This window comes from Mirounga leonina, unplaced genomic scaffold, assembly GCF_011800145.1.
Source record: "Mirounga leonina isolate KUSES-001 unplaced genomic scaffold, KU_Mleo_1.0 Mir_168, whole genome shotgun sequence".
Taxonomy (NCBI): domain Eukaryota; kingdom Metazoa; phylum Chordata; class Mammalia; order Carnivora; family Phocidae; genus Mirounga; species Mirounga leonina.
In genome coordinates, this window is record NW_023270426.1 from 12,730,092 (window position 1) to 12,755,713 (window position 25,622).

The window sequence follows — 25,622 nt, forward strand, 5'->3', positions numbered from 1 at the left end:
TGCATTAAAGCCTGTGCCTGAGCTGAACCTTCCCTTCTGGGGATCTGGCCTCCCTCTCCCCCTGCACTACTTACATCCTCCCATAGCCACATCAGACTCAACACTCCAGGGGCAGAAAACAGGCTAAGCAAAGGCATGAAGCTGGAAAATGTGGCCCTGCTTCAGCAATGGAATGACTGACAGTGGCCCATTTAGTGCTGATCACGTTTATGAGGCATTGTCCTGGGCTGGTGCAGAGCCCTGCTGTCCAGCTACGGAATGGTGATGACGGGATCATCAAGCCCTTCTTGTCAAGAGCAGAGGAAAGCTGGTTCTGAAGAGCTTGCCATTGCCCACATCCCTACTCTGATGTCCCCTATTGTTTCTCCCCCTTTCAGCCTGTGATGGTGATCACTGGGGACCCCACTGCAGCAGCCGATGCCAATGCAAAAATGGGGCTCTGTGCAACCCCATCACGGGGGCTTGCCACTGCGCCGCAGGCTTCCGGGGCTGGCGTTGCGAGGACCGCTGTGAGCAGGGCACCTACGGTAATGACTGTCACCAGAGATGCCAGTGTCAGAATGGAGCCACCTGCGACCACATCACGGGGGGATGCCGCTGTCCACCAGGCTACACTGGAGCCTTGTAAGTGACATGCTGCTGAGCAGCGGGCAACGTCCGCTCACCTTCTCCATTCATGTTGCTGCCCCCATCATATTCCTGTTCCTATTGCTGCCTGAAGTCACTGAAAGGCCGGGGCTCTGGGCACAGAGCGGGGAGATCAGCAGTGACAGCCCCGAGATGGTCCTGCTCTTTGGCTCTTGAACCTCAGACTCCAGCCGGAGTCTAAGGTCCAGCTTCCATGCTTTCCTTTGAGCAGGGCAGGGATAGAGAGGACCAGACTGTTGCATTGAGTGCTAATACTGGGGGGTTGTGGGGGCAGATTTGATGTTCTGCTTCAGTTGCCCCACAGTTGCATTTATTGTTAATGGTCCATGTTGTTCTGCTCTGTGTGGTGACTATTTAGCTGGATAAAGCTGGGTGGGTTCAGTGTCATACAAAAAAGAAAAAAAGGAAGATGTTAGAGACAGTCCGTGGTAAAAGGTTAACTGGGTTATTTAATGACTGTGGATACATACGTTGCTTTGGGAAGGTAAAAGAAATGTATCACATCTGTGTAGGATATGTGCACGCAGATAGTTTAATTCTTTCTGGATACAACTGAAGCAACTTCTTAACCTCCACTACTTTATTTTGTGTGAAGGACATTGTTCAGTTGGCTTGTCTTAGCAAACAGAGTAAGAGGCAGAATTTGCCAAAAAAAAAAAAAAAAAAGGAAATAGAAAAATCTTGTTCCCTTACTGAGAAAATTACACTTGTAAATCACAGAACTAAAACTTGAAAAAATGCGGCTGATTAAGTAAATACTTCCTGCCAACAGTATTAACAGCTATAAAGTAGAGCTAAAAAAAAAAAAAAACTGCATTAGCCTAGAAAGCCCTCATTTTCAGAAGAATGAATGGTCATCTCAAACTACTTAATTGTTAATATTGCTTTTATGGGTTTTTATCAAGGCCACAATTGAATAGGGCTTTGGAAAACTTGGAGCAGTTTTACGGGAGCACAAACAAGACAATTAAAGGCTTAGAGAAGAAGGTTCATTCATAGGAAAAGGCTGGGGGCTAAGGGCATGGAAAATGATGAGCGTCAAGAAGAGAATGTTGAAAATTGTTTATGAAGAATATGTGTACAAAGCAGGGGATGTGCAAACGTTTCAGTCTCCTCTGAGGCTGGAAGAAACCCACCAGCAAAAGCAGACTTCAGACGTAACACAGGAGCTTTATAATAGTTACATGGAAAATTCCTGTCACCAAGGAGTGTTTGGCTGAGAAGAATCATCCTTGGTGCTCTCAGATAGGACACATTCTCTTCAAATTGAAATAGTTTCATTAGAAAATACCCCAAAAGAAAGGAAAGATCTAGACCACCCCTCAAAGACCTTTCTTTTTTTTTTTTTTTTTAAAGATTTTATTTATTTATTTGAGACAGAGAGAATGAGAGAGAGAGCACATGAGAGGGGGGAGGGTCAGAGGGAGAAGCAGGCTCCCCACTGAGCAGGGAGCCCAATGTGGGACTCGATCCCGGGACTCCAGGATCATGACCTGAGCCAAAGGCAGTTGCTTAACCAACTGAGCCACCCAGGCGCCGGCTCAAAGACCTTTCTAGCCAATGTGACTAATGCTTTGATGTTAATGAAATCAAGAATGTTGAGCAGAGAAAGCTGTCTGTTTTAGGGCCCTGAGTGCTGTTGTGTCTGTGAACCTGAGGGTCGTGTGGCTGGGTAAATAACGATATCCTTTGTCACACATCAACTCCTCAGCTGTGAGGATCTTTGTCCCCCTGGCAAGCATGGTCCACAGTGCGAGCAGAGATGTCCCTGTCAAAATGGAGGAGTCTGTCATCACGTCACTGGAGAATGCTCTTGTCCTGCCGGCTGGCTGGTAAGCTCCCTTCCTCCCCTCCCAAAGTCACCTATTCCAGGATGCTCAAGTGAAAACACACTTGGAAGACTTTAGCACAAAGGAAAGTTACACTGATGGTTAAAGATTGCAAAATTGGAGGTGGCTGACCGTTTTCAAAGCTGGTGTCCTTCAGTCCATCTTCAGGCAGAAGGCAATTAAATCTTGACGTGCACTAAGGGTCCTCATGGAAAACATAGTGGCCATCTGTCCTGCACTTTCCCTCAGGAAAAAAAAAAAGGGAAATACCTCATCACATGTATGACAGACAATGCTGTCAAATACTGGAAGTTTCTAAATATAGGTGTACCTCGGAGATACTTTGGGTTTGGTTCCAGAGCTCTGCCATAAAGTGAATATCACAATAAAGTGAGTCAAATGAATTTTTTGGTTTCCTCCTACACATAAACGTTGTTTTATACTGTACTGTAGTCTATGAAGAGTATAATGACATTATGTCTAAAAAACCAGTGTACATACTAAAACAATTACAGTGTTAACATCAGAGATCACAACGAACATAGTAATAGTGAAGATGCTTTGCAAATATCACAAGGATTACCAAAATACGACTCAGATACATGAAAGGAATAAATGTTGTTAGAAAAATGGCACTACTGGACATGCTCAATGCAGGATTGTCACAGACCTTCAATTTATTTAAAAAACAATATATCTGTGAAACACAATAAAGCAAAGCAGAATAAAGTGAAATATGTCTATAATTATATTGTTTATATAATTAAGTTCCACAGATCACTATTGTTCTTTGAGAACATTATTCTCAACAGAATAAGTGTTGTGTGAAAATTATCTGGTCATGTACATCCAGAGACACATTGAGGTGAACCCATTTACCGAATATTGCAGAGCTTCTCAAAGCGTTTAGTGTGAAAATCCAAGAGGAGCTGTAACTCACCACATTTCCCAAACTTTGACCATGTCACACTTTCTTCATGTAGTATGTCACAGGCTTGGTGTTACGTGACACACTCAATGTCAAAGCTCGTTTGCTAACCAGATTTCTCCGAAACCTGGGACAAACCATTGGTTTGTACGTACATGTGCTTAAAGGCACAAAAGTGAATGACCAATGTCTGTTTCCTTCATTAACAAATAAAATTTAAGAGAGCAATTTACTTCACTATCACCTGCTATCTCCAGGAGCTGTAGTGAAGCTGAGTTTGTAGGATCATAACAGACTTCCTAATTACCAAATCCAGTAATGACCCTTCTGTTCTCATGCTGCTTGATTTCACCAAAGCATACGACCCCATTGCTCATCCACCTCCCTCTTTCATAATCTTTTTGTCCATGTCTCTGCTAACCCTCTACCTGTGTTACTGAAGATCTCTTTTCCTAACCCCCTTCTACATACTGCTTTATTACAGTATTTCCTAGGTTTCAGTCTTATTCTTCTTCTCTTTTCTCACTATAAATCCAGTCTGGAAATCTCACCCAGATCCATGGCTTTAATGGTCATCCTGTGATTTTTCTAAATCTTGGCCTTCCCTCACCTGAGCCCAGACATGTATTTGTCAATATCCTGTTAGACTCTCATCCTACATGACCTGTAGACATGAAGCCACCCTCTGATGGGGCTACACCCAAGCTGGAGCCTTAGGAGCCAGCTCTGGGATGGACTGGGTCTGCTAATGTCCTTGTTGTAGTCCTGAAGCAAAGGAGAACTGGAGTCCATTTCCCAGTGAGAATCATGGGAAGAAAGGGAGAACTCAAGATGTGAAGGCCACAGAGACAAGTAGAAAAGAAATATCAGACCCAAGGTGAGAGTTAGAAAGGTAAGCAGATGAGACAAGATCTGGCTCGAGAGGCAGAGCCTGGAGAAACTCCATGAAGCAATGGAGTCAGAGTGAGGGGGCCTTTTATTGAGTGCCTCATGAGGGGGTGAACAAGGGAGCTGTTGAGGAATGCAAGCCCATCAAAGTCAGTGTTAACAGAAGCAAACTTGTCATACACCCAAGCTTCTCTTAAGGTACTCCTTTTTGGATTTTTAAAAATCTTAGTTAAAACCAGCATTTCTTTCTTAGTTGCTTGAAATAGTGAATTATCTTTGACTCCTTCTCTTCTTCATTTCTTGTGTGCAGCCTTTTGCCATGTTGGCCATTGTTTGGTCCTTGGCAAGGGAAGGATTTTGTTGGGGCATCAGAGTGTCCAGAGTATCCAGAGAGCTCCATGTTGTTTGGATGAAGAGCTGTAGGCATTCCACTCTTAGTACTGTTGTATAGACATTGTCGGTAGAGTTGCCTCATCTTGAGACTGAAGGTTTCTTCTTGATTGGGGTGGTTATGATGTAGGATAGTGGCAATCACAGGTTTGGATCATGAGTTCCAGCAACTGGGTGGAAGGATCCATCAGCCAAGTGGAGCCTCCCCTCCACCACTTTCTCTATACTCTGGGCCCCCTACCTTAACAGAAGTTTCTTATTGAATGCTTCAGGTCATTTCTCAATCTGCATAGCTTAGCTTCTAACTTATACTTCTTTCTACAGCATTCTATTTGTGCTGTCTCTCTAGGTGCTTTTCAAAGATGAATATATATTCCTTTTACACATACACACACATGTATTTCAACTCATAAGAACAATGTCTTATTTAAAGCTATTTGCTCACATTCATCTTCATTCATAAACAATATTTCAACAGCATCTCTGAAGCTGATGTGGGACCATTATAAATGTGGCTAGAGTCAGTCCCGGAGAGAATACGAATTTTCCACCCGAACTCCTGCTTACCACAAATTGACCCTTGGCATACTATTTTTTCAGGCATCTTGGTAGTTGTACTAGAATGGAGGGATTAGAGCTATTTTTGCATCTATTTCCCCCACCACATTGTGAACAAATTAAAGGTTGTGACCTTATCTTTGATTCTCAGAGCTTAGCTCTATATGCCTGACACATAGATGATTTTCAGTGAGGCATTGATTTGAATCATCTCTCAAAGGCTTTTTAGGTTCCAAGAGTCTGTGGAAGAACTTTCCCTGTTTGTAGATAGCTAGAAACCACCAGAGGAGACTTAATTAGCACACCAACTGCCTTTGTGGGTAGCCAGGAGTTAGAGGAAATGTATTTTCTTATGCTATCCAGAATAAACATTTACAAAACCATCTGGTGTTCGCTAGCCTCCAATTTCAGAGTGCCCACAGTCTGCCTTTTTTTAGAGAGAAGGAGGACAAAGCAACAGCTTGCAACAGTTAAAAAAACAGTTTAAAAATCCCTGTTATTTGGGATATGTTGTTTGTGCTAACAATAACTCCAATAAACAGATGATAAACTACAAGCCCAAGTTATATAGCCAAGTGAAGTAGAAAATCATAGAGTATTTCATTGACTTATTGGTACTTATTCTTATAAACATAGGATTGGAATAAATATAATGACAGTGCCTGACAAGATGGGCAGCCTCTAGGGTGAGGAGACATGTCCAAGTTACTCTCTTGATTTTTCTTCCCAAGAAATAAGCTTTCCTATTGATCTTGGCCCAGCAATATTTGTTCAACCTGCTGAAAATAAAAGTGTTTTTCTTCTGAAATAAAATATCTAGGTTCATTCTTACAGGACTACTGTCTTATGTGATGTTACTGTTAATTCAGGTACACAAAATTTCCATCTCATGCTCCATTATGCCTTATAAGAAATAAAACCAATGATAATGTATATTTTCTTTAGAACATATGGTAAAGCATTTGGATATTCCATTTGCACCAGATGTTGCCATTTCTGTAATGGATGTTCAATAAGTATTGTTGGCTTATTGTACATGTAAGGACACACGGAAGAACACTTAGGAGGATTTATAAATTCCTCAGGTTACCATAATAATTTCGTGTAACTTTATCTTAAACTTCAGTTTTTTTTTTTTAAAGATTTTATTTATTTGAGAGAGAGAATGAGAGAGAGCACAGGAGAGGGGGGAGGGTCAGAGGGAGAAGCAGACTCCCCGCCGAGCAGGGAGCCCGATGCGGGACTCGATCCAGGGACTCCAGGATCATGACCTGAGCCGAAGGCAGTCGCTTAACCAACTGAGCCACCCAGGCACCCCTTAAACTTCAGTTTTTTAATATGGGTATTTCTTAAGATTATTCTGCCATCTTTGAACGTATCTTGAGATACAGGCTTTCCAAGTAAATAAGTCCATTTAAAATTTCTAACATTTTTAAGATGATGAACGGAGTGCATGTGTTCTAAGATCCCCTTCATCTAATGCTCTTGCAGCCCTGTTCCCCTATACCTTCCTCCCTTTCTGTGTCCTCTCTTCTTTCCCTCCTCCCTTGGCCCTTCCCTGGCTGGAGGCCCATGTAATTTTCCAAGTCTCTTTGAATGCAGGGCACAGTGTGTGGTCAGCCTTGCCCCGAGGGTCGCTTCGGAAAGAACTGTTCACAAGAATGTCAGTGCCATAATGGAGGGACGTGTGATGCTGCCACAGGCCAATGTCACTGCAGTCCCGGATACACAGGGGAACGGTAAGGGAGAGTCTCGTCTTTATCTGACTGCTTGTAATGGCATGAAAGGAAAGCTCGAAGAGCCCAGGGAACACCTTTGCTACCACATGTCTGTGACTATTCTGTAACACTCCAGAGGCATCTATAAAGTATCAGTGTGTTTCACAGGTTATTTTCCAACTCAGTGTGTAGAAAGGGAGCCACAGACAGCAAGGGTAAATTGAAGATACACAGAAAGCCTTCAAAAAAATAAATAAAATATCAGCTATCCAGAATCCATGTCGAATATGTCAGGCTCAACAGTCCAGTGGTTGGACAGCCATTTCAAAGAGCAAAACTTTTTCTATTTTAAACATTTTTTGATAGATTTCAGAAGTGGATGTGTACCTGGTTACCTCGTTATCTTTAGCGAGTATGTGGGGCATGAAGTTACCGTCTTAGGATTCAGTAGTCTATTAAGAGCGCCGTGAATTGTGCAAGACTGTTGAATCACAGACCTGTACCTCTGAAACAAATAATACATTATATGTTTAAAAAAAAGAAGATAATAGGAAGGGTAAAATGAAGGGGGTGGGAATAGGAGGCGGAGACAAACCAGGAGAGACTATGGACTCTGAGAAACAAACGGAGGGTTCTAGAGGGGAGAGGGGTGGGGGGATGGGTTAGCCCGGTGATGGGTATTAAAGAGGGCACATTCTGCATGGAGCACTGGGTGTTATATGCAAACAATGAATCATGGAACATTATATCAAAAACTAATGATGTACTATATGGTGACTAACATAACATAATAAAATTTAAAAAAGAAGAAGAAGATAGTAGGAAGGGTAAAATGAAGGGGGGGAAATTGGTGGGGGAGACGAACCATGAGAGACTATGGATTCTGAGAAACAAACTGAGGGTTCTAGAGGGGAGGGGGTGAGAGGATGGGTTAGCCTGGTGATGGGTATTAAAGAGGGCACGTTTGCATGGAGCACTGGGTGTTATATGCAAACAATGAATCATGGAACATTACATCTAAAACTAATGATGTAATGTGTGGTGATTAACATAACATAATAAAATTTTTTTTAAATTTTGGGCACCTGGGTGGCTCAGTTGGTTAAGCGACTGCCTTTGGCTCAGGTCATGATCCTGGGGTCCCGGGATCGAGTCCCGCATCGGGCTCCCCGCTCTGCAGGGAGTCTGCTCCTCCCTCTGACCCTCCCCCCTCTCATGTGCTCTCTCTCTCATTCTCTCTCAAATAAATAAATAAAAATCTTTAAAAAAATTTTTTTTAATTAAAAAAAAAAGAGAAGAATATTAGTCATTTTCCCGTGCAGTAGTGACCAAAGAAGATCCGATGGGATTTCTAGGGCTCATTGGTCCCACATGAAATAAGAGCGAATGCATGGCTGTGCTCACGTGACTCTTCACCCTCTGTCATTTTTCGTATTAGATAGTAAAGTGTTACCCCAGACAGCTTTGCTCACCTTACACCTTCTGATTTGCTCTTTCATTTCTTACATCCTGAAAGAACAGATAACCCAGCTTAGTGGCTGTGTGTGTAAAATTAAAGAAAAAAGACTGGAGAGGTAGGGGACTATACTGGCTCAAAACAAAGATTTGTGGAACCTGTGTCCTTAGATACATCCTTATTGGTAATATTCAAATAATAATTCTACTCTCCTTTGGGGTTGTTATCAGGATTGAATACGTATATTAAAGCAGTTATAACAGTGTGGAAGCTTACAAACATTAATTCTTATTAGAGTTGAGTGATTTCCCTGAACTGTGTAAATACCAGCGATTATCAATTTTAGTGATGTCTAGGAACTGAATAAAAATTAGTTATCATTAATTTTTAGTGAGACCCATGACCTAAGAATTTCTTCAACCTTCCTCCCCATCCCAACTTAGGATTTCTTGTTAAATTGATTTCTCAGTCATTTGTATTTTTTGGAAAATCTCATTTCTGTTTCTAATTGGCTATTTCAAGATAAAGAAAAACTTGACTGTGAGTGTTTTTTATTTAGCCTCTCTACCAAAATTTTAAATTAATTCTAATGTTATTTTTAGCAAATACCAAAGTTATTTCATCATTTACAAAAAAAAAGATATTGCCTATACTTTTCAATATTTGTAATGATCATCTCATTTCTTGAAATGATTGCATTAATTTAAGTCTTTAAATCAGTGCAGACAAATAGAGGTTAAAGCAGAAATTCTGTCTTGTTCTTAATTTTATTGAAAATGGTTTCAGTGTAGTTTCATGTTTGTTACTGGTTTTTAGTAAACTTCTTTGTGCTTAAGTGCTTTTTAAAATCCCTGTTTTTTTTTTTTTTAAAGATTTTATTTATTCACCTGACAGAGAGAGAGGGAACACAAGCAGGGGGAGTGGGAGAGGGAGAAGCAGGAACCCCGCAGAGCAGGGAGCCGATGTGGGGCTCGATCCCAGGACCCCGGGATCATGACCCGAGCCGAAGGCAGATGCTTAACGACTGAGCCACCCAGGCGCCCCTAAAATCCCTGTTTTTAGGAACTTCTGTTAGTAGTATCTGTTTAACTTCATTAAAAGGCATTTCATCTTTTGTTAATATAGTTATATATTTTACATTTAATTTTTTGGTGTTACAAATTATCAACACCCTTCAGAGCTTGGTTTTTGTAATATAGGGCTTCTCAGAAAGTTTTTGTGACCTACATCCTGGGTTATGGTTGTGTTTTGGATAGATGTTGTTAGATGAGTTCTGGACTTACTATTTTATTTAGAAAGATGGGTCGGGAAAGGAGAGGCATGGGACCAAGCAGAATCCCAAATAATAGCTTTGTCTAATATTTCAGGGCACTAAAAAATTAAATACAGTTGACCCTTGAAAAACTCAGGGGTTTGGGGCACTGACCCCCCATGTAGTCAAAAACCACAGGTAACTTTGTCTCCCCAAAACTGTTTAGGAAGCCTTCCTGATAATATAGACAGTCAATTAGCACATATTTTGTATGTGATATGTATTATATACTGTATTCTTACAATAAAGTGAGCTGGAGAAAAGAAAATGTTAAGAGAATCATAAGGAAGACAAAATATATTCACAGTACCGCATGTATCAAAAAAAGTCTGCATGCAAGTGGCCTTGTACAGTCCAAACCTGTGTTATTCGAGGATCAGATGTATAATTGTTTTTCTTGTCCTCTCACAGTTTAAGTCTCAAACTTGAGGCAACACAGAAAACAACAAACATGTAAGGCAAGCTTATACTTACCGGATTTAGAATGCAGGGAAGGAGAGTAACAGCTGATTTCCAGGTGAATTTCAGATTAAGGCAAGGAGGGCAAGGAGCCAGAGAAAGACACAGGGAAGTGAAGAGGAAACTTCTTCTTGAGTCGTTGTTCTGATAACAATTGTTTTGCCAGTGAACCGACGACATGATTTCTGTTTTCAATTATACCATCCCCATCTGGGTTCTAGACACACACAAACACACACACGCACACACTGACAACATGCACATTCATCACTACGATAGGGAAAAATGAGTAGCTATGGGGCAGTTTGTGGCAGGAGGTGTGGTGAAGGCAGCTTTGAGGGCCTGGGGTCTTGGCGTTTCCCTGTTTTGAGAAGTCAGCGGAACTCGATCCCTGAGGTTAGACCAGAGCACTGCTCCCTGAGGGAGCAGGTAGCACCCCAGGCAGCTACGAGCAAAGCATTCCCAGGATGTGGGGACGGCCCTCCCAGCCAGAGTGAAGACAGGACAAACAAAACAGACACCTTGTAGGCAGGCAGAGCAGCTCATGGGATGCCCAAATAACAGTCTTGGGGGTTTGTGGAAAGGTTGAGAGGACATTGTGGTGGGGAAATGTAATGTGGCACGGTCAAGCAAGAGGGAAGAGAGGGTGGTTTCCAGAGCCTCACAGAAATTCCTCTGAAGGGGTTAACAGAGTGTTCTTCATGCTAATGGGTTGCCATGGAATTGCTCAGGCCTTTGGGGTCCAGGCACGTAACTGGTGCTCCCTAAGAGTGAGCTGGAGGGAGAGATCTGTGCCTCAGGCATGCTACCTGTTAAGGCGAAGGCAGGACGGTCTGGCCATGCCTGTGTTCCATAGAACCTGCGAGTGAAAAAGGAATGAGGGTCAAAGGAGGTAAAGTCAGACCTGACAGACAGGAACTGGGGGGATGCAGCATTGGTCTCCAATGGGGGAACTTTCCTGAATCTAGGATTGTGGAAAAGTTGGCTATTTTCCAGCGCTTTTTCTGTTTCCCCCAGAGCAGCAGTTCCAGATGCTTGAAAGGCAGGCAGCAGATCCATCGAGCCCAGGTTTAATGAGGAATGTGATTCTTTCACACTAAATCATGGTTTGTTTGGCCCATTTATTCCAGGCACTGTGGGGAGGGACATGCTCAAAAGGACCAAGGAGAAAGGAGCTGCCACCCTTTGTATGCTAACTTCCTTCCCTTTCCATCCATTTGTAATAAGATACAACATAATAATCGAAATGTTATTAAAACAAGCCTGTGACCCTCAATGGTTTGGGAATTGGTGTCATATTTTATTATCTCTACTTAAAGCTTATCCATTTTTTTCTAATTCCAGAGCATTATTCAAAAACAAAAATAAAAAATAATAAAAACAAACAAACAAAATGTGTGTGTGCTCATATATATATATATATATTTCCACTGCGGCTGATATTTTTTGCTCTATCTTTAATAGCCTCTCTGCCTTCTCTCGTAAGAAAATCTATTACCTCGGGGCGCCTGGGTGGCTCAGTCGTTAAGCGTCTGCCTTCGGCTCAGGTCATGATCCCGGGGTCCTGGGATCGAGCCCCACATCGGGCTCCCTGCTCAGCGGGAAGCCTGCTTCTCCCTCTCCCACTCCCCCTGCTTGTGCTCTCTCTCTCACTATGTCTCTCTCTGTCAAATAAAAAAAAAAAAAAAGAAAATCTATTACCTCTTTTACTAATTCCTAGGATAGCTTTTTTGTTGTTGTTCTGCCTGGGACCACATAAACAACATTAAGGGCTTAAAATTCACTGAGAAATAATGCTCTTTTGGATAAAGGGGCCAAAAAGGGAGATAAGTCTGTTAGACAAAGACTTTTAACTCTGCTAACCTGAAAGGTATAAGCTACTTTACAATTACTGTTGTTTTTTTTTTAAGATTTTTTGCTTTTTATTTATTTGAGAGAGAGAGAGTTCATGTGCAAGAGAGAGAGCATGAGCTCGGGGTGGAGGGCAGAGGAAGAGAGAGGGAGAAGCAGACTCCCCGCTGAGCAGGGAGCCCAACGCAAGACTCGATCCCAGGACTCTGAGATCATGACCTGAGCGAAAGGCAGATGCTTAACCAACTGAGCCACCCAGGCACCCCTGCTTTTATTTTTGAGATGGAAAGAGTCTATTTCTAGAAAGATATCTTACCACCTCGGTTTGGTAGATGGAAGTAGACATCACTATTATTTTTTTTTTTTTCTTTTTCTTTCTTTTTTTTTTTTTTTTATTCTTATGTTAATCCCCATACATTACAACATTAGTTTTAAATGAAGTGTTCCATGATTCATTGTTTGTGCATAACACCCAGTGCTCCATGCAGAACGTGCCCTCCTCAATACCCACCACCAGGCTAACCCGTCCTCCCACCCCCATCCCCTCTAGAACCCTGCCTGCCCTTCAGAGTCCATCATCTCTCATGGTTCGTCTACCCCTCCGATTTCCCCTGCTTCATTCTTCCCCTCCCGCTACCTTCTTCTTCTTCTTCTTTTTTTTTTTTCTTAACATATATTGCATTATTTGTTTCAGAGGTACAGATCTGAGATTCAACAGTCTTGCACAATTCACAGCGCTTATCAGAGCACATACCCTCCCCAGTGTCTATCGCCCAGTCCCCCCATCCCTCCACCCCACCCCCCACTCCAACAACACTCAGTTTGTTTCCTGCGATTAAGAATTCCTCATATCAGTGAGATCATATGATACATGTCCTTCTCTTTTTGACTTATTTCACTCAACATAATACCCTCCAGTTCCATCTAGACATCACTATTATTAACAGGATTTTCTTACATGTGCAACTCTGATGAAAAGGAAATGAGAATATGAATCAAGCTTTATGCACTGGCTACTTTATAAGGGAAATTCAAATGGCTTTTTGCCATTTATAATACAAACTAGTAGTATGTTTTATTATAGGTTCGAAAGGTAAATGTGGGTCAGGACCAGCTATTATGGATTTTGTTTTCCCAAAGAAAAGGAAGTCTCTGCCAAGACAGGATAAAATAGACACTCTGCTTGCCTGTCATTTGGCAGCAGACGTTTTTCCAGGCTTCCGATCTATACTCGGTTCACCCACTTTTAGAGCCAAGCTTTTTACTAAGTTGAAATCGTGGATCCCAAAGCTTAACAGTTGGGTTTGTTTTCAAATCCATACGAGAGAGAAAGCAATGTTATTTTACCTTGTTTATCGTTTCCTTTTTGGTACTGAATCACGAGAAGATCTGGACAGACAGGCTGCAAAGATCTTACCAGCCTTCAGCAGAGCCATGACTAGGCCCAATGATTATACCTCAGTATTTCTTTCTCTAAAGTTCACATCTTTAAGGAATAAACTAAGTGGCTTGGCTTATTTAGACTTCTTACAAGTTAAAAATAGAGTGCCTTTTAAAAATACTCTGGTCTAAAAATAGGTATACTCCTGTGTAATTTTAAAGCACACATCTGATTTTATACTAAATGGTAGGTGGCTACTACAGAACTTTGCTAATGGTTTGTTGAGCAGTTGACTTGAACATTTTGCCTATTGACAAACGCATGTAAAGATGTCTTAAGCATCGGGTGGAACCGAGTTTACAAGAAGCCCCTTCCCTTGTCTCTATCACATTAACTATATGCTAGAGCCAGGGTTAACCAGAGAAGAGTCAAAGGGATCTCAAGATTTAGCTTCTCCATTTAAATAGAATCCCATCCAAACTTGGTATTGTTACTAATCACACCCTATTATTAAAAATATGCAAAGCCTTGTGGAAAATGTTTGCTTTTTAGCCCCTTTGCTACTGCCTTTAGGTATCCTTGAATTCATTATTATGCACTTGCTGCTTGCATTATACTGAGCTGAAAAAAATGCAGTGCTGACCTACATTTCTGACCATGAGTCTGGCGTGACTCGAGAGCCACATGGAAAGTGTCTGCTGATTCCTACCCACAAATTGTATCGTACTTACGGCAGGCGCTCTGCTAGACGAGACCCTGTCTCCCTCTCCTTTGGCAGGAAGTGCTCCTTCTGTTGCAGGAGGCTCCGTGAAGTCACCTTGCCAGGTCAAAGAAACTTGGCTGGCCTGACAACTGGTCATGCATTCTATGGAGTGATGATAATTTTCTCTTCACCATCACGGTTCCTTCCAGCCGTTTAGCTGCACACCTGATCCAACTTATCCAGAGCCTGTCCTGGCTCCGGGACCAGACTCTAATGTCATTTTTTAAAAGATAACGTGAATTTTTGAGACCTGATATTTTTTCCTTGCCATTTGTCAGCCCTTCTTATAAACAGAGGACAGTATCCCCCTTAATAAAAATGCTGTGCTAGGAAACTCCACGTGTCCATACACCCCCTGACAAGAGTTCCCCAGGTGGAATCGAAGAAACCTGATTGCAATAGTTCTGACTTCTCAGATCTAAAGAGGACTTTGTTTATTAAATACATAACTTTCTAAATGAGGAGCAATTTTTGCCATTCAGCTTTGAAAAGAGCAGACACATGGCTGAGATTAAATATTCAAGTCACCATGAAAGCCAAGAGAATTAACATTGTTGGAAATTTGCTACGAAGTTTTCTCTTTGAAACAGGGAAAGCGTGTATTTTAATTTCCTCATTTGGGCCATCACTCTTCTCCCTTTTCTGGTATCTCCTGGTATCTTTCTGGTATGTATATACGAGCATGGATGTATACCCTTAGCAAGCAAAGCACTAGGTGTAAAACGTGCTTCCTGTGCCAGGTCCATAATTTTATTTGGTTTTGTTTTTGTTATTCCTTTGAACAGGTCATACTGCCATTACTATTGCCTGTAGCCAGAGTGATTCAGAGTACTGCTTTTATACCCGTCAATGGGACCATCACTAAGAAATACAGCCAATGCCAAAAACACTTCCAGTTTATACATCGCAAAGCCTATCCGAATGGACCGTGTATTTGTACATGACATTACCTAATCTATCTTCTGCTCCCGCTCCCTGCGTGGTAGGTGCCAGGACGAGTGTCGTGTTGGCACATACGGAGTTCGCTGTGCTGAGACCTGCCAGTGTGTCAACGGAGGGAAATGCTATCACGTGAGCGGCTCATGCCTCTGCGAAGCGGGTTTTGCTGGTGAGCACTGTGAGGCACGCCTGTGTCCAGAAGGGCTCTACGGCATCAGATGTGACAAGCGGTGTCCCTGCCACCTGGACAACACTCATAGGTGAGGGTTGGCCACCTTGGAAGGATGTGCCCTGTTAAAGTTTGAACGGCAGTGTCCACTGTTTGGAAGGACGGATTGCCAGACAGATGCCCGCCCTGAGAGCCTTCCTGCCTCTGGGCCGTCCTGGGGAGGAACCACCAAGTCCATGGACAACTTCTTTCTATTCTCGATGAATGGTCACTGCCAAACATTAAATTTGCTGGGGTTAGTAGAACATTGCCCTAAGAGAGGGATCTGTGGCATTCCCTTAGAAGCAAAGATACAATGAGAGACATGAGTTAAGCCCAGTTTAGTGTGTGAAAATATCACAAAAACAATTCTCACTGCAGCATCTTTGACCTAACAGCACATCTGTGTAGAAAGGAAGTGTACTGGTGGAAGTTTTATATAAGGGTTTCACATGTGGCTGTCACATGTGAAATATGTTTTCAAAATTGATTACTCTGACATAAAACTCACGGGGGTCTTTTAGCCCAAAAATCTCTCAAAGAATTTAAGAACAGGAAACCATGGTCCCCACCCACCCTACTGTACCTTGTCTGTCCCTGAAAATACCTTTCCACCCCCACTCCTTCCTCTCTCTCCCCGAAGGACCAGATACATATCACTTAGAATTCTGGGCCCCATTTGCAGACTCCTGGAAAAGTTGGGTCTGGCAAAAATGTAGTGCATTGTGTCGCAGTTCACATGTTACAAGAATTACTTAATTGCATTCAGCACAGCTGTTAACTTCATTTATGCTTCTGAAAGATAACTTGTGGCCCCTTCAAATCCTCAAAAGCACAAAAGTTAAATGTAAGCAAAAGCCTGTGGTTGGTTTCTTCTTTAAGCCATCTTTAGGAACAAAAAAAAACGGACTTTGTACCATGAGAGCGTATGTGTGTGTGTGTGTCTTTGTGTGCATGCATGCATACTTGGAATACATTTTACCGGGATATATCAAAGAAGTGCATTCTTAACGTATCTCAAGCAACTTTGCAAAGCTGCTTTAATCAACTTTGGTTTTCTTCATTGGAAAATATTGTCACTCTTTACATGACAAGGTTAAGTAAACCTTTGGGGAGTGAAAATGAATCATCTCTGCAGGGTTTTGTTTGTTTTTCAACTCTCCGGCGTTTAAGGAGCTGGCAGGATTAGGAACAAGTCATGAGTTTGGCTACTTTTCCTGTGGTGTTTAAGGCCTGTCCCAGCAAAAGGTAAGCCTCGTGTAGTGACAGCCAAGAACTTTTTAATATCAGAGTGCTGTTTCATTGTATGCAGCTTCACAGCAAATAGATGAATAAACCTATGCAAAGGAGTTGTGTTACGAGAAGAATTGGAGACACAGAGAGAATCTTGGTTGGAATTATGGACCATGTTCATAGTGGCAAGGTCCCCGTGGACAGCTATTTGACTGGCATCAATACTATGATAATTTTGACGTAGGTCACATGTATGTAAGCACGTATGCTTTACCGAAGAAGTACGGGAAATTGACAATCACATAGATCAAAAGAACACTAAAATCTGTCTAATAATGTATAACAAACAATCAGATTAAAACCAATTGACCTAGGAAGTGCTTCCCTGAAAGTTCATTTTTAAAAAGTAGCTTTTGCAAATAAATAAATAAATAAAATTTAAAAATTAAAAAATAAAAATTAGCTTTGCAAATTTCTTTTAAAACCAGTTCAGTGTTGATGATATGACTCTGTCTTGTTGAATTCACAGTTGGAACCATCCACCTGATTATTTATTAGCAATTGGTTTTTTGCTTGACTAAGCTGGGTAGTTCTTCTGCTTTCCTCCCTGTATTCAGCTAGCAGATCAGCTAGAGGTAGATGGGTTCTAGAATTCCTCCCTCACTTGTCCAGCATCTGGCTGGTTGGTGGGTGCCTGAACCACATGCCTTTAGCAGCAAACACATTAGCCTGGGCTTCTTGTCATGATGACTGGCTTCCAAAAGCAGCAAGAAACGGAGAAAACGCCAACATGCAAACATGTTTCAAACCTTTGGTTATGTCGTGTTTGGTATTGTCCCTGTGGATGAAACAGGTCATGCAACCAACTACAGGTTCAAAACACTCCACCTCCTGGTAGGAGTTGCCAAGAATTTGTAGCCATTTTTACTTTTGCAATCTATCATGGGGTTGAAATTAATTTAAATATATTTAAAGGATATTCATGTATTCGATCATAGTGCTATTATAGAGCCTGAAGACATTCACCGTGACCTGTACTTTTCAGCCAAAAACTAACTTTTATGGTGGAAATGGTTTAGAGGAGCGAAATAAAATTCGAGATTTATTAAGATTCCGCATGGGAGAGGTATATTAGCTCTTGTTAACAAGGACATTTAATAGCTGTGGGCAATCAGGATGTGCCTATTTACAAATGCCACGTAATTGTCATCACATTTGAGCATTAATAACACCTAAGGAAATGAATGAAAGGAAGTTCGATGACTCGTTCTATTTTAGCCAATATTGTATTGGACTCATAATGATTCAACTCTTAAATTGAAAAATTTACTAGAATGTTTATATCTAGTTGTATATGTGTATGAAGTGATAGGTATTCCTATGTGGGTATCACCCTATTTTCATATGCACAAAGCAACCTGTTCTTCAGAAAGAAAATGAGTAGGAGTGTGTTACCCTTCAGCCTCCAATCTGCTGCTTCTAATATCAACATGTAAATCTCATTACCAATTAAGCTGCCTGCATGAGAACCCATCAAATGCCTCCAAAGTGCTCTGGCTTCCTATATGTAATTACAAATTGCAGAGCACTAATTTCGGTGTCAATCAATCTGAGAACCAGTGTGTTGCACTAATATTCACTGGGGGGCATTGAATATCAATTTCTGTGTCTGCCTATAGCTTAGTCAATTCCCTGTGCCCGGATTATCTATTTTGTCTAACATTTGTGTCTTCACCAGGAATATGATTTTCTACTTTTTAATGTAAAGTAATATATTCTACTAAAAGATGTCCTTTTTTAATAGCATGTCAAAGTAAGGCAAACTACTTTAACCAATCCACGCTTAAAATATTTCTTTTCCCTTTCTCAAATGTAGGACCTTTCTGAAGTAAATTTAAATTTGTCTCTGCTTTTGCACAATACAGGCTTTTACTGGTCCTGCTAACTGGTGCTAAATCCTACACTTTAGCCATTCTTTTTCATATCTAGCCCTCCTAGCAGGTTGCGACCAAGCTTCCTTTTTTCTTTGGTGTAAAAACAAACAAATAAATCTAGGTTCAGGTTTGATTCCTCTACTACCTGTGTTGGGCTTTGAATAAATTACTCTTTCTAGGTCGCTCTTGCCTGATTTATAAAGTGGCACGATCCCCAACACTTGGAATGGCTTGTGAGGATTAAATGAAATACTGCGCACGCGGATTCCTGAGCATGACATTAACACATATTCAGTGCTCGGTAAACGCAACCCGCTATGCGAGCCTGTGGGTTGACTTACGGTATCCCCAGAAACGTCACGTAAGAGAGTATTCCCTGCAATTCAGAGTGGTTCCCGTGCAGCCACAACTTTGACATTTTAAAAATGAATTCTAGGGCACAGCTTGCCTTTCCATGCAGATGTGCAGATTATCATTCAGCGCCGCTGGATGACTCAGCGATATGGGGCGAAGCAGGTCCATGTGGGAAAGCAGGACTTCAGAGTCAGATCCCTCTGTACCTTAAATGCCATTTTCCCTAACTCACTCACTCAGTGTTTGCTGTGCGTGCACTGTGGGCTGGGGACAGGTAACAAAACGTGCCGGATTCTTGCCTTCACGGAGCTCAAGGTCTAGAGGGGAAGGAAGACATGGGTAAAATGGAGAGGCCCAGAATGGGGAAGCAGTATTCCTGGTGTATGGAATAGCCCACGTGATGCCCTTATATTGGCAACACTCAATGCTTTTCCCAACTAAAAGAAATCCATTGCAGTTGAGCATAGTAATAAAGAGAGACCAATGACTAGAGAAGGGGTTGGGAAGTAGGCAGTGGCCAGGTAACAATGGCCTGTGGACTGCATTTAGGGTGACTTTGTGTCTAGGGTCACAGGGACTGTTTGGATTAGGGACAGTGGTCCTAATAACTCCCTCTTCACTCTTGAAAATGTCCTGGTTTAGACAGTAGATAACACAGTCCCTGTAGCTGTATTAGATGGCACAGATTATATTCTCAGTGTAGTGGGGAGTTTTTGAAGAGCTTTAAGGAGAATGATAGGCTAGCATCTACTTTTTAGGTGACAAGGCATGAGTGAGTGCAGAGGTTGCAAGACGGAAGGCTATCCCGGTTTTCTGAGTTAGAGGGCCTTGACGTGGGGTAGCGTGGTGACGGTGAGGATGGAGAGATGGGGTGGATATGGGAAATGAGGGAGGAGTTCCCGGGAATAACTCTGAAGTTTCTGGTTTAAACAGCTGAGTGCCTGGTGGTGCCAGTGCTCCAGCGGGGTGATTGAGAGTAACCACTGAAGAATGAAGGCCGGGAAGAACTAAGACTCGGAATTTGACATGCCCAGGTTGGAGTTGAAGGTGCCGAGTGTTTGCTCAAGGAGAGGGAGCAGATGAGTAGATCTGAGTAGGTCTAAGGAGATCAGAGACTCAAACCCTTGCCTTTTAAATCCAAACCTTTTTTTTTTTTCATAAGATTTTATTTGAGAGCCTGAGAGTGAGCACAAGCATGGGGAAGGGCAGAGGGAGAGGAAGAGAGAGAAGCAGACTCCCCGCTGCAGGGAGCCCGACATGGGGCTCCATCCCAGGACCCCGGGGATCATGACCTGAGCCGATGGCAGACGCTTAACCGACTGAGCCACCCAGGAGCCCCTCAAATCCAAACCTTCTATACCCAAGAAACCATGTTAAATGTAGAGTGGTACTGGGTATGTCTTCATAGCGTGTTCCCTGAGTAATGCTTGTGACAGATGCCTAGGCGTTTGCTTGTGGGTGCTCAGTTGCAGTGGGGGCACAAACCGTGCCACCCACGGGGGTGTGGCTGAGACCCGCCTGTGACACACTAGGACGTCGGGCCGGAGAGGTTGTGTGCTTTCGCTAAGGTACCCAGGTGGTGGGAGAGCTGCTGTTCCATCTCAGCCTTCCCCTCTCCCAACAAATCCTTCTTTCCAAGAGTAGAAAATCCGTGGATTGTCTCTGGACCAGAGTCACTTAACACACGGCTGGGTGAGACAGTGGATTCTGTTGATGGCCGTAGTTACTGGGAGGGGTTTATCTCCACCAGGGGAGGAAGACGGTCTTTCACAGCCTTCTGACTGTGAACAGAGCTGGTTTGATCGTTGAGATGTCCCTGTGGTGAGAAGCACATGTGTTTTGCGTGCCACAGAGTGCCCTATTGGGTCAGGCTCCCTCGCGCGTGCCTCCGGGCGCAGCTGATGTGTCCATTTGCTCGGGAACGACAGCTGGCTGCCTGGCCGGGCCATGCAGCTGCTGCCTCAGGTAGAGACGGTTGCTCAGCTGCCAGGTATGGAGATTTGAGAACTGAAACAGGCAAGGAAAGTCTGCTGCTTTTGGAGTGCCTTGGACCTAACCCTGGCTAACTGATTTGGTGGTGTGCACCGGACTGAGTTGTTCTTTAAACCCTCTCGTCGAGGTGACCAGTCACTGAATTATAGTGCTTTCGACCTATGAAGACTATAATGAGTTTCAGTCAAAAGGGAAGCGGTTGTGATCATCTTCCGGTTGGAGCATGATGCTGATTTCACGCCACATTTCTGTGGTACCTATCGGGTTTCAGCCAATTAATTAAATCATAGCAAGCCTGGGAACGAAGTTTAAATTATTGTGCATGGAATTAGCCACCCATTCATTGCTCATGGCTGAAGCAACATTTGCATGGGCCCTGGGTGTCATGTTCACCCGGGAGTGACTTTCTCCTTTTATCCGTGTCTCTCAGCTGTCACCCCATGTCTGGAGAGTGTGCCTGCAAGCCGGGCTGGTCAGGACTCTACTGCAATGAGACATGTTCTCCTGGATTCTTCGGGGAAGCTTGCCAACAGATCTGCAGCTGCCAAAACGGGGCTGACTGTGACAGTGTGACCGGGGAGTGCACCTGTGCCCCAGGATTCAAAGTGAGTGGCTCTGGAGGAAGGAGCCTCGGGGTACCGTGTGGAGCAATGACACCACGTACCATATAGGGCCCTTCCTGAAGTACAGGGAATGTGCTAAGATCTGTCACATCATTAACAAGAAAGAGACTGAAAAGTACTAATAAGAAACAGAAGGAATTACCTTAGAACGATAACTGGAAGGCTGGTAAAACAATAAATGTAGCGTTCATATTAATTATTTAATTAATCTGTGTCATGGAATATGATGTACTTTCATTATTCCTTACGTAATTACTTTTTCCCTACATAATCATTTTGCTACATTCTATAGGCAGCAAAGAAATTACTTTTCCAAGTAATTACTGTTAACAGTTTTTGTCTCAGCTCCACGCAGTTTGAAGGCACATCATGTATCAGGTTCGCACGTATTATATATTTACGTGCGATGGTTAGCAGTATGGAAGTTTTTCAGTGCCTTGGAGAACCTAGACCTTGCAAATATGCCCGTGCGCCAACTGAGCAGAATTTTGCCCAGTTTCCAGGATTTCTTAGCTATAGATTAGGAATCCTTGTTTTAAAGGAAAACAGATTGGTCTTGATTATTTTCTCTCTTTTGAAAGAGGACAGGATTAACCAAAGAAGATGTTGATGATTATTCCAGAGCATGTAATGTGGGATGAGTAGGTGATAAAGACTCAGAGTTGAGGGGATCTTTACAGGTTTTTCTAACCTATGTCAATATTCTTTGGTGGAGCCCTTGATTTACTCTGTCTAAGTCTCTTCTGTTTTTATTTTTATTTATTTTTAAAGATTTTACTTATTTATTTGAGAGGGAGAGAGAGAGCATGAGCAGGGGGGAAGGGCAGAGAGAGAAGCCGACTCCCCGCTGATCAGGGAGCCCAAGGCGGGTCGATCCCAGGACCCTGGGATCATGACCTGAGCCGAAGGCAGATGCTTAACCAACTGAGCCACCCAGATGCCCCAAGTCTCTTCTGTTTTTAAAGGCGATGACCTCCAGCCATCCCTGATAGCCCACTTCTGTGTTTTAGGTTTATTGTCAGATAATAAATTGAATCATGCTTCAGGCGGAGTGTGCGTCCCGTTGCTTTGCTTCAGCCACCAATCATATTACATATTATACAAGGAAGGCTAAGAAGCATTGCAATTTAATGTATAGTTTATGTTTATTTATGTATTGACTGTAATTGATAGTTTATTGTTCTATATCTGCTTGTCTGAGCAAGGACAAAAGGTTTTTTTGTGTGTTTGCTAGGAAAGGAAGCTCATGAAGGCAGCAGGCTTTTTTGATTGCCATTTAATACTGAATCCTAAACAGGCAAGCTAACATTGCCCTTGAATCTTTAAAATTTGTCTACTGGGGGCATTTGGCAACTTTAAAAAATACAAGTGTTAAAATTAGAGAGGGAATATCATTAGCATTGCCAAGGTGCATTTTTGTTTGTTTGTGCTGGCTTTATTTCATTCAGTGAAATTGCACGCATTTTCCTATCTGTGCCCGTCTAGGGAATTGACTGCTCTATCCCGTGCCCGCTGGGAACCTATGGAATAAACTGCTCCTCTCTCTGTGGCTGTAAGAACGACGCTGTCTGCTCACCTGTAGATGGGTCTTGTACTTGCAAGCCAGGTAAGTGGGGGAGTGAGGCTTTTATCTGCTCTTCATCCCGTCACCTCCTAAAGTCACAGGGAAGAAACCTAGACTAGGGTTCTAGCTCCATCCGTGCCAAAGTTTGGCGTCCAAACTCGGCCAGCCCCTCATCCAGGGTGGGCTCTCCTGCTTTTGTGAGCCAAGAAAAGCGGCTCACATAGGATCTCCAAAGTTGCTGCCAGCTCCCAAAGTCTGGGAGTCTCTGGGCTTTGGGTAAAGTGAGCAAGCAGACATACACCCACACCCCTCAACTGGCCTGGAGTTGCAGCAAGAAATGCAGCCAATCACCGATTTTATGCAAAGGCCAACATGTGTCTATCTGTAGTTGTTACAACAGGCAGGGTCCTGGAAACTCACTGTTCAGGGTTCATTGGGTTTGCTTTAAAGAGGGGGTTGCTCTTCCAAACACAAACCTTCCTTTACCCTCCCGTATAAAGATGGTGCTTTCCCGACCAGAGCCGCACTCGGGGTTCTGCATTGCGCATCGCCGCACGCTCGAGGTGCCGCGCTCTGTATCTTGTCCCAGTAGCCCAGCGATGTCTCTTGCTGCTGACATCCTTGTCGATCATACGGCACACACGGATTCTGGGTACTTCGGCCGTTGCTGCTGGAGTCTCCACTCGGCAGCGCCACTGCTGTCTGTGCTGGGACTGGGGACCCCGCCGTGCACCTCCAAAATGTTTCTAAAGGGCAACGTGGCTTGGGGAGTCCGGGGGAAACTCCATGCTGCTTGTTTCCTGCATGCTCTGGCGTTCTTGTCGCGGCAGGCTGGCACGGGGTGGACTGCTCCATCAGCTGCCCCAGCGGCACTTGGGGCTTTAGCTGTAACCTGACCTGCCAGTGTCTCAACGGGGGAGCCTGCAACACCCAGGACGGGACCTGCACGTGCGCACCCGGGTGGCGCGGGGAGAAGTGTGAGCTCCCCTGCCAGGTACGGCTGAGCCGGCGCCCCAGCTGGGAAGCCATGGGGGTGGGTGCTGGGGGCAGAGTGTCCGCTCACCGCTGCCGTGTCCCTGGGGTCAGGCATGCGTGTGTGAACCCAACAAAACTATTAGAAGAACTGAGGTCTTTGAAGTCACATCGGAGATAAGATCAGAAAAGGGATAGACATGGAAATGGGTAGGTAGCTCTGCAAGAATCACTCCCTTCTTCTCCTTCATCTCTGCCCGGGCTCCCCCCACCCCGCCCCCCCTCCCCCCGCCACCCTTCCTGCTGTCTCCGTTCCTACACACCCCTCTCTCCGTGGCAACCGATGGACAGCATTTGTCAAACACCCAGCATCTGCCTGTCAACTCTCCAAATACTGTATCTCCATTATCATGGAAATCCTCCCATCTCTGGTGGAAAGTGGCAGAGGATTGAAAGGGGGTGGGGACCGGTGTCGCAGAAATGCTCATCGAGGTGGTGAGAGGTTTAGAAACGGCCGTCTGTTAAACACAAGTGTTTCTCGAGTCACAGGAATCTCCAAAGATGTCCCTCGTTCAATGCTGGCTCCACTCCCCTGACCTACCTTGGAGGTAGTCGTGCATACAAATCGCATACTGCGTCCTACTGCAGGCAGAGGTTGCAAATGGGACATGTGTTCTATAGTAACGTGCTGATTTCCCTTTCTCCCTCTGAAGCCCTTGGCCCATTTCTTGCCCTCTTTTTCATGACCTTTTCTTCCTCTCTCACTTCTTTCCTCCTGAGCCATTAAGCATTCTCTCAGGGATGTGCGTTCTCTGCCTCCAGGAGAGATGGCAAGATGACACTGTGACCCTCTGACCTGGGCCCCTCGCGGTGGGAGCAGTTTTTCCCCTGGGCTTCCTCCTCATCAAGCACAACCCATTTCCCAACTAGAGAAGATCCCACCCTGGGCTATTCCATGCCCTCCAGACCCGTAGGACAGAGTTCAGTTAGCTTTGCTGCCTCTCATCCACCAGTGAGCAAATTATCAGTCCTCTGCGATGGGCTTGAAGAGCACCTTGCACTCCCAATCAGATGGTAGACAATTCAGTGAAGTCCGATGATGGTTTAAGTGGCTTGTATGGTGGCAAAGCCCCAGCAAACATTAGTGGGGCGTTAATTTTTTTAAATTTTAGTTAAGTTCTAGTCAAACGATGATGCTGTCAGACACCCTGTTTTATGCTGGTTCTCAGCTTCCTCGCCCTTGGTAACTGCACACCCCCTGAAGGTTTAGAGTGCCCTCCCTCAGTTCGTCAGGACCTGGCATGAAAGGGCAGGGTCACTAAGTGCAGAGCTTTCCATTACCACAGTGTGAATTGATATGAAGGGTCTAGCAAGGCTTCTGTGGCAAACTAAATGATCTCGTCCACAAAGGGGTCTCGTCTCTGCTGGACCAAAACCGATGTGCATGTGAAAATGTTCAGGCCTGGGAACAGACCCGGGAAGGGCGTGTGCCAAAAGTATGCCAGCCTTCCTTGGGATCTCGCATCAGAACGCTCATGTCATTGAGACTTCTTCAGGGAAAGGAAGATACTGACTGGGAAGAGCAGCCGAAGATTTTCACTTCTCCTAAGGATTCTTTGCAT

General features: G+C 43.7%; 1 protein-coding gene across 2 annotated transcripts in view; it reads left to right on the forward strand.

Moving 5' to 3' along the window:
* MEGF10 (multiple EGF like domains 10) overlaps positions 1 to 25,622 on the forward strand; it is a 211,988-nt gene that overhangs the window by 148,780 nt on the left and 37,586 nt on the right. For both annotated transcript variants that reach the window (XM_035014032.1, XM_035014033.1), the window contains 7 exons: positions 378 to 624; positions 2,360 to 2,480; positions 6,844 to 6,980; positions 15,168 to 15,380; positions 21,272 to 21,446; positions 22,950 to 23,070; positions 23,859 to 24,022. In XM_035014032.1, the coding sequence (XP_034869923.1) occupies positions 378 to 624; positions 2,360 to 2,480; positions 6,844 to 6,980; positions 15,168 to 15,380; positions 21,272 to 21,446; positions 22,950 to 23,070; positions 23,859 to 24,022 (1,178 nt within the window). The remainder of the gene's footprint in view (positions 1 to 377; positions 625 to 2,359; positions 2,481 to 6,843; positions 6,981 to 15,167; positions 15,381 to 21,271; positions 21,447 to 22,949; positions 23,071 to 23,858; positions 24,023 to 25,622) is intronic.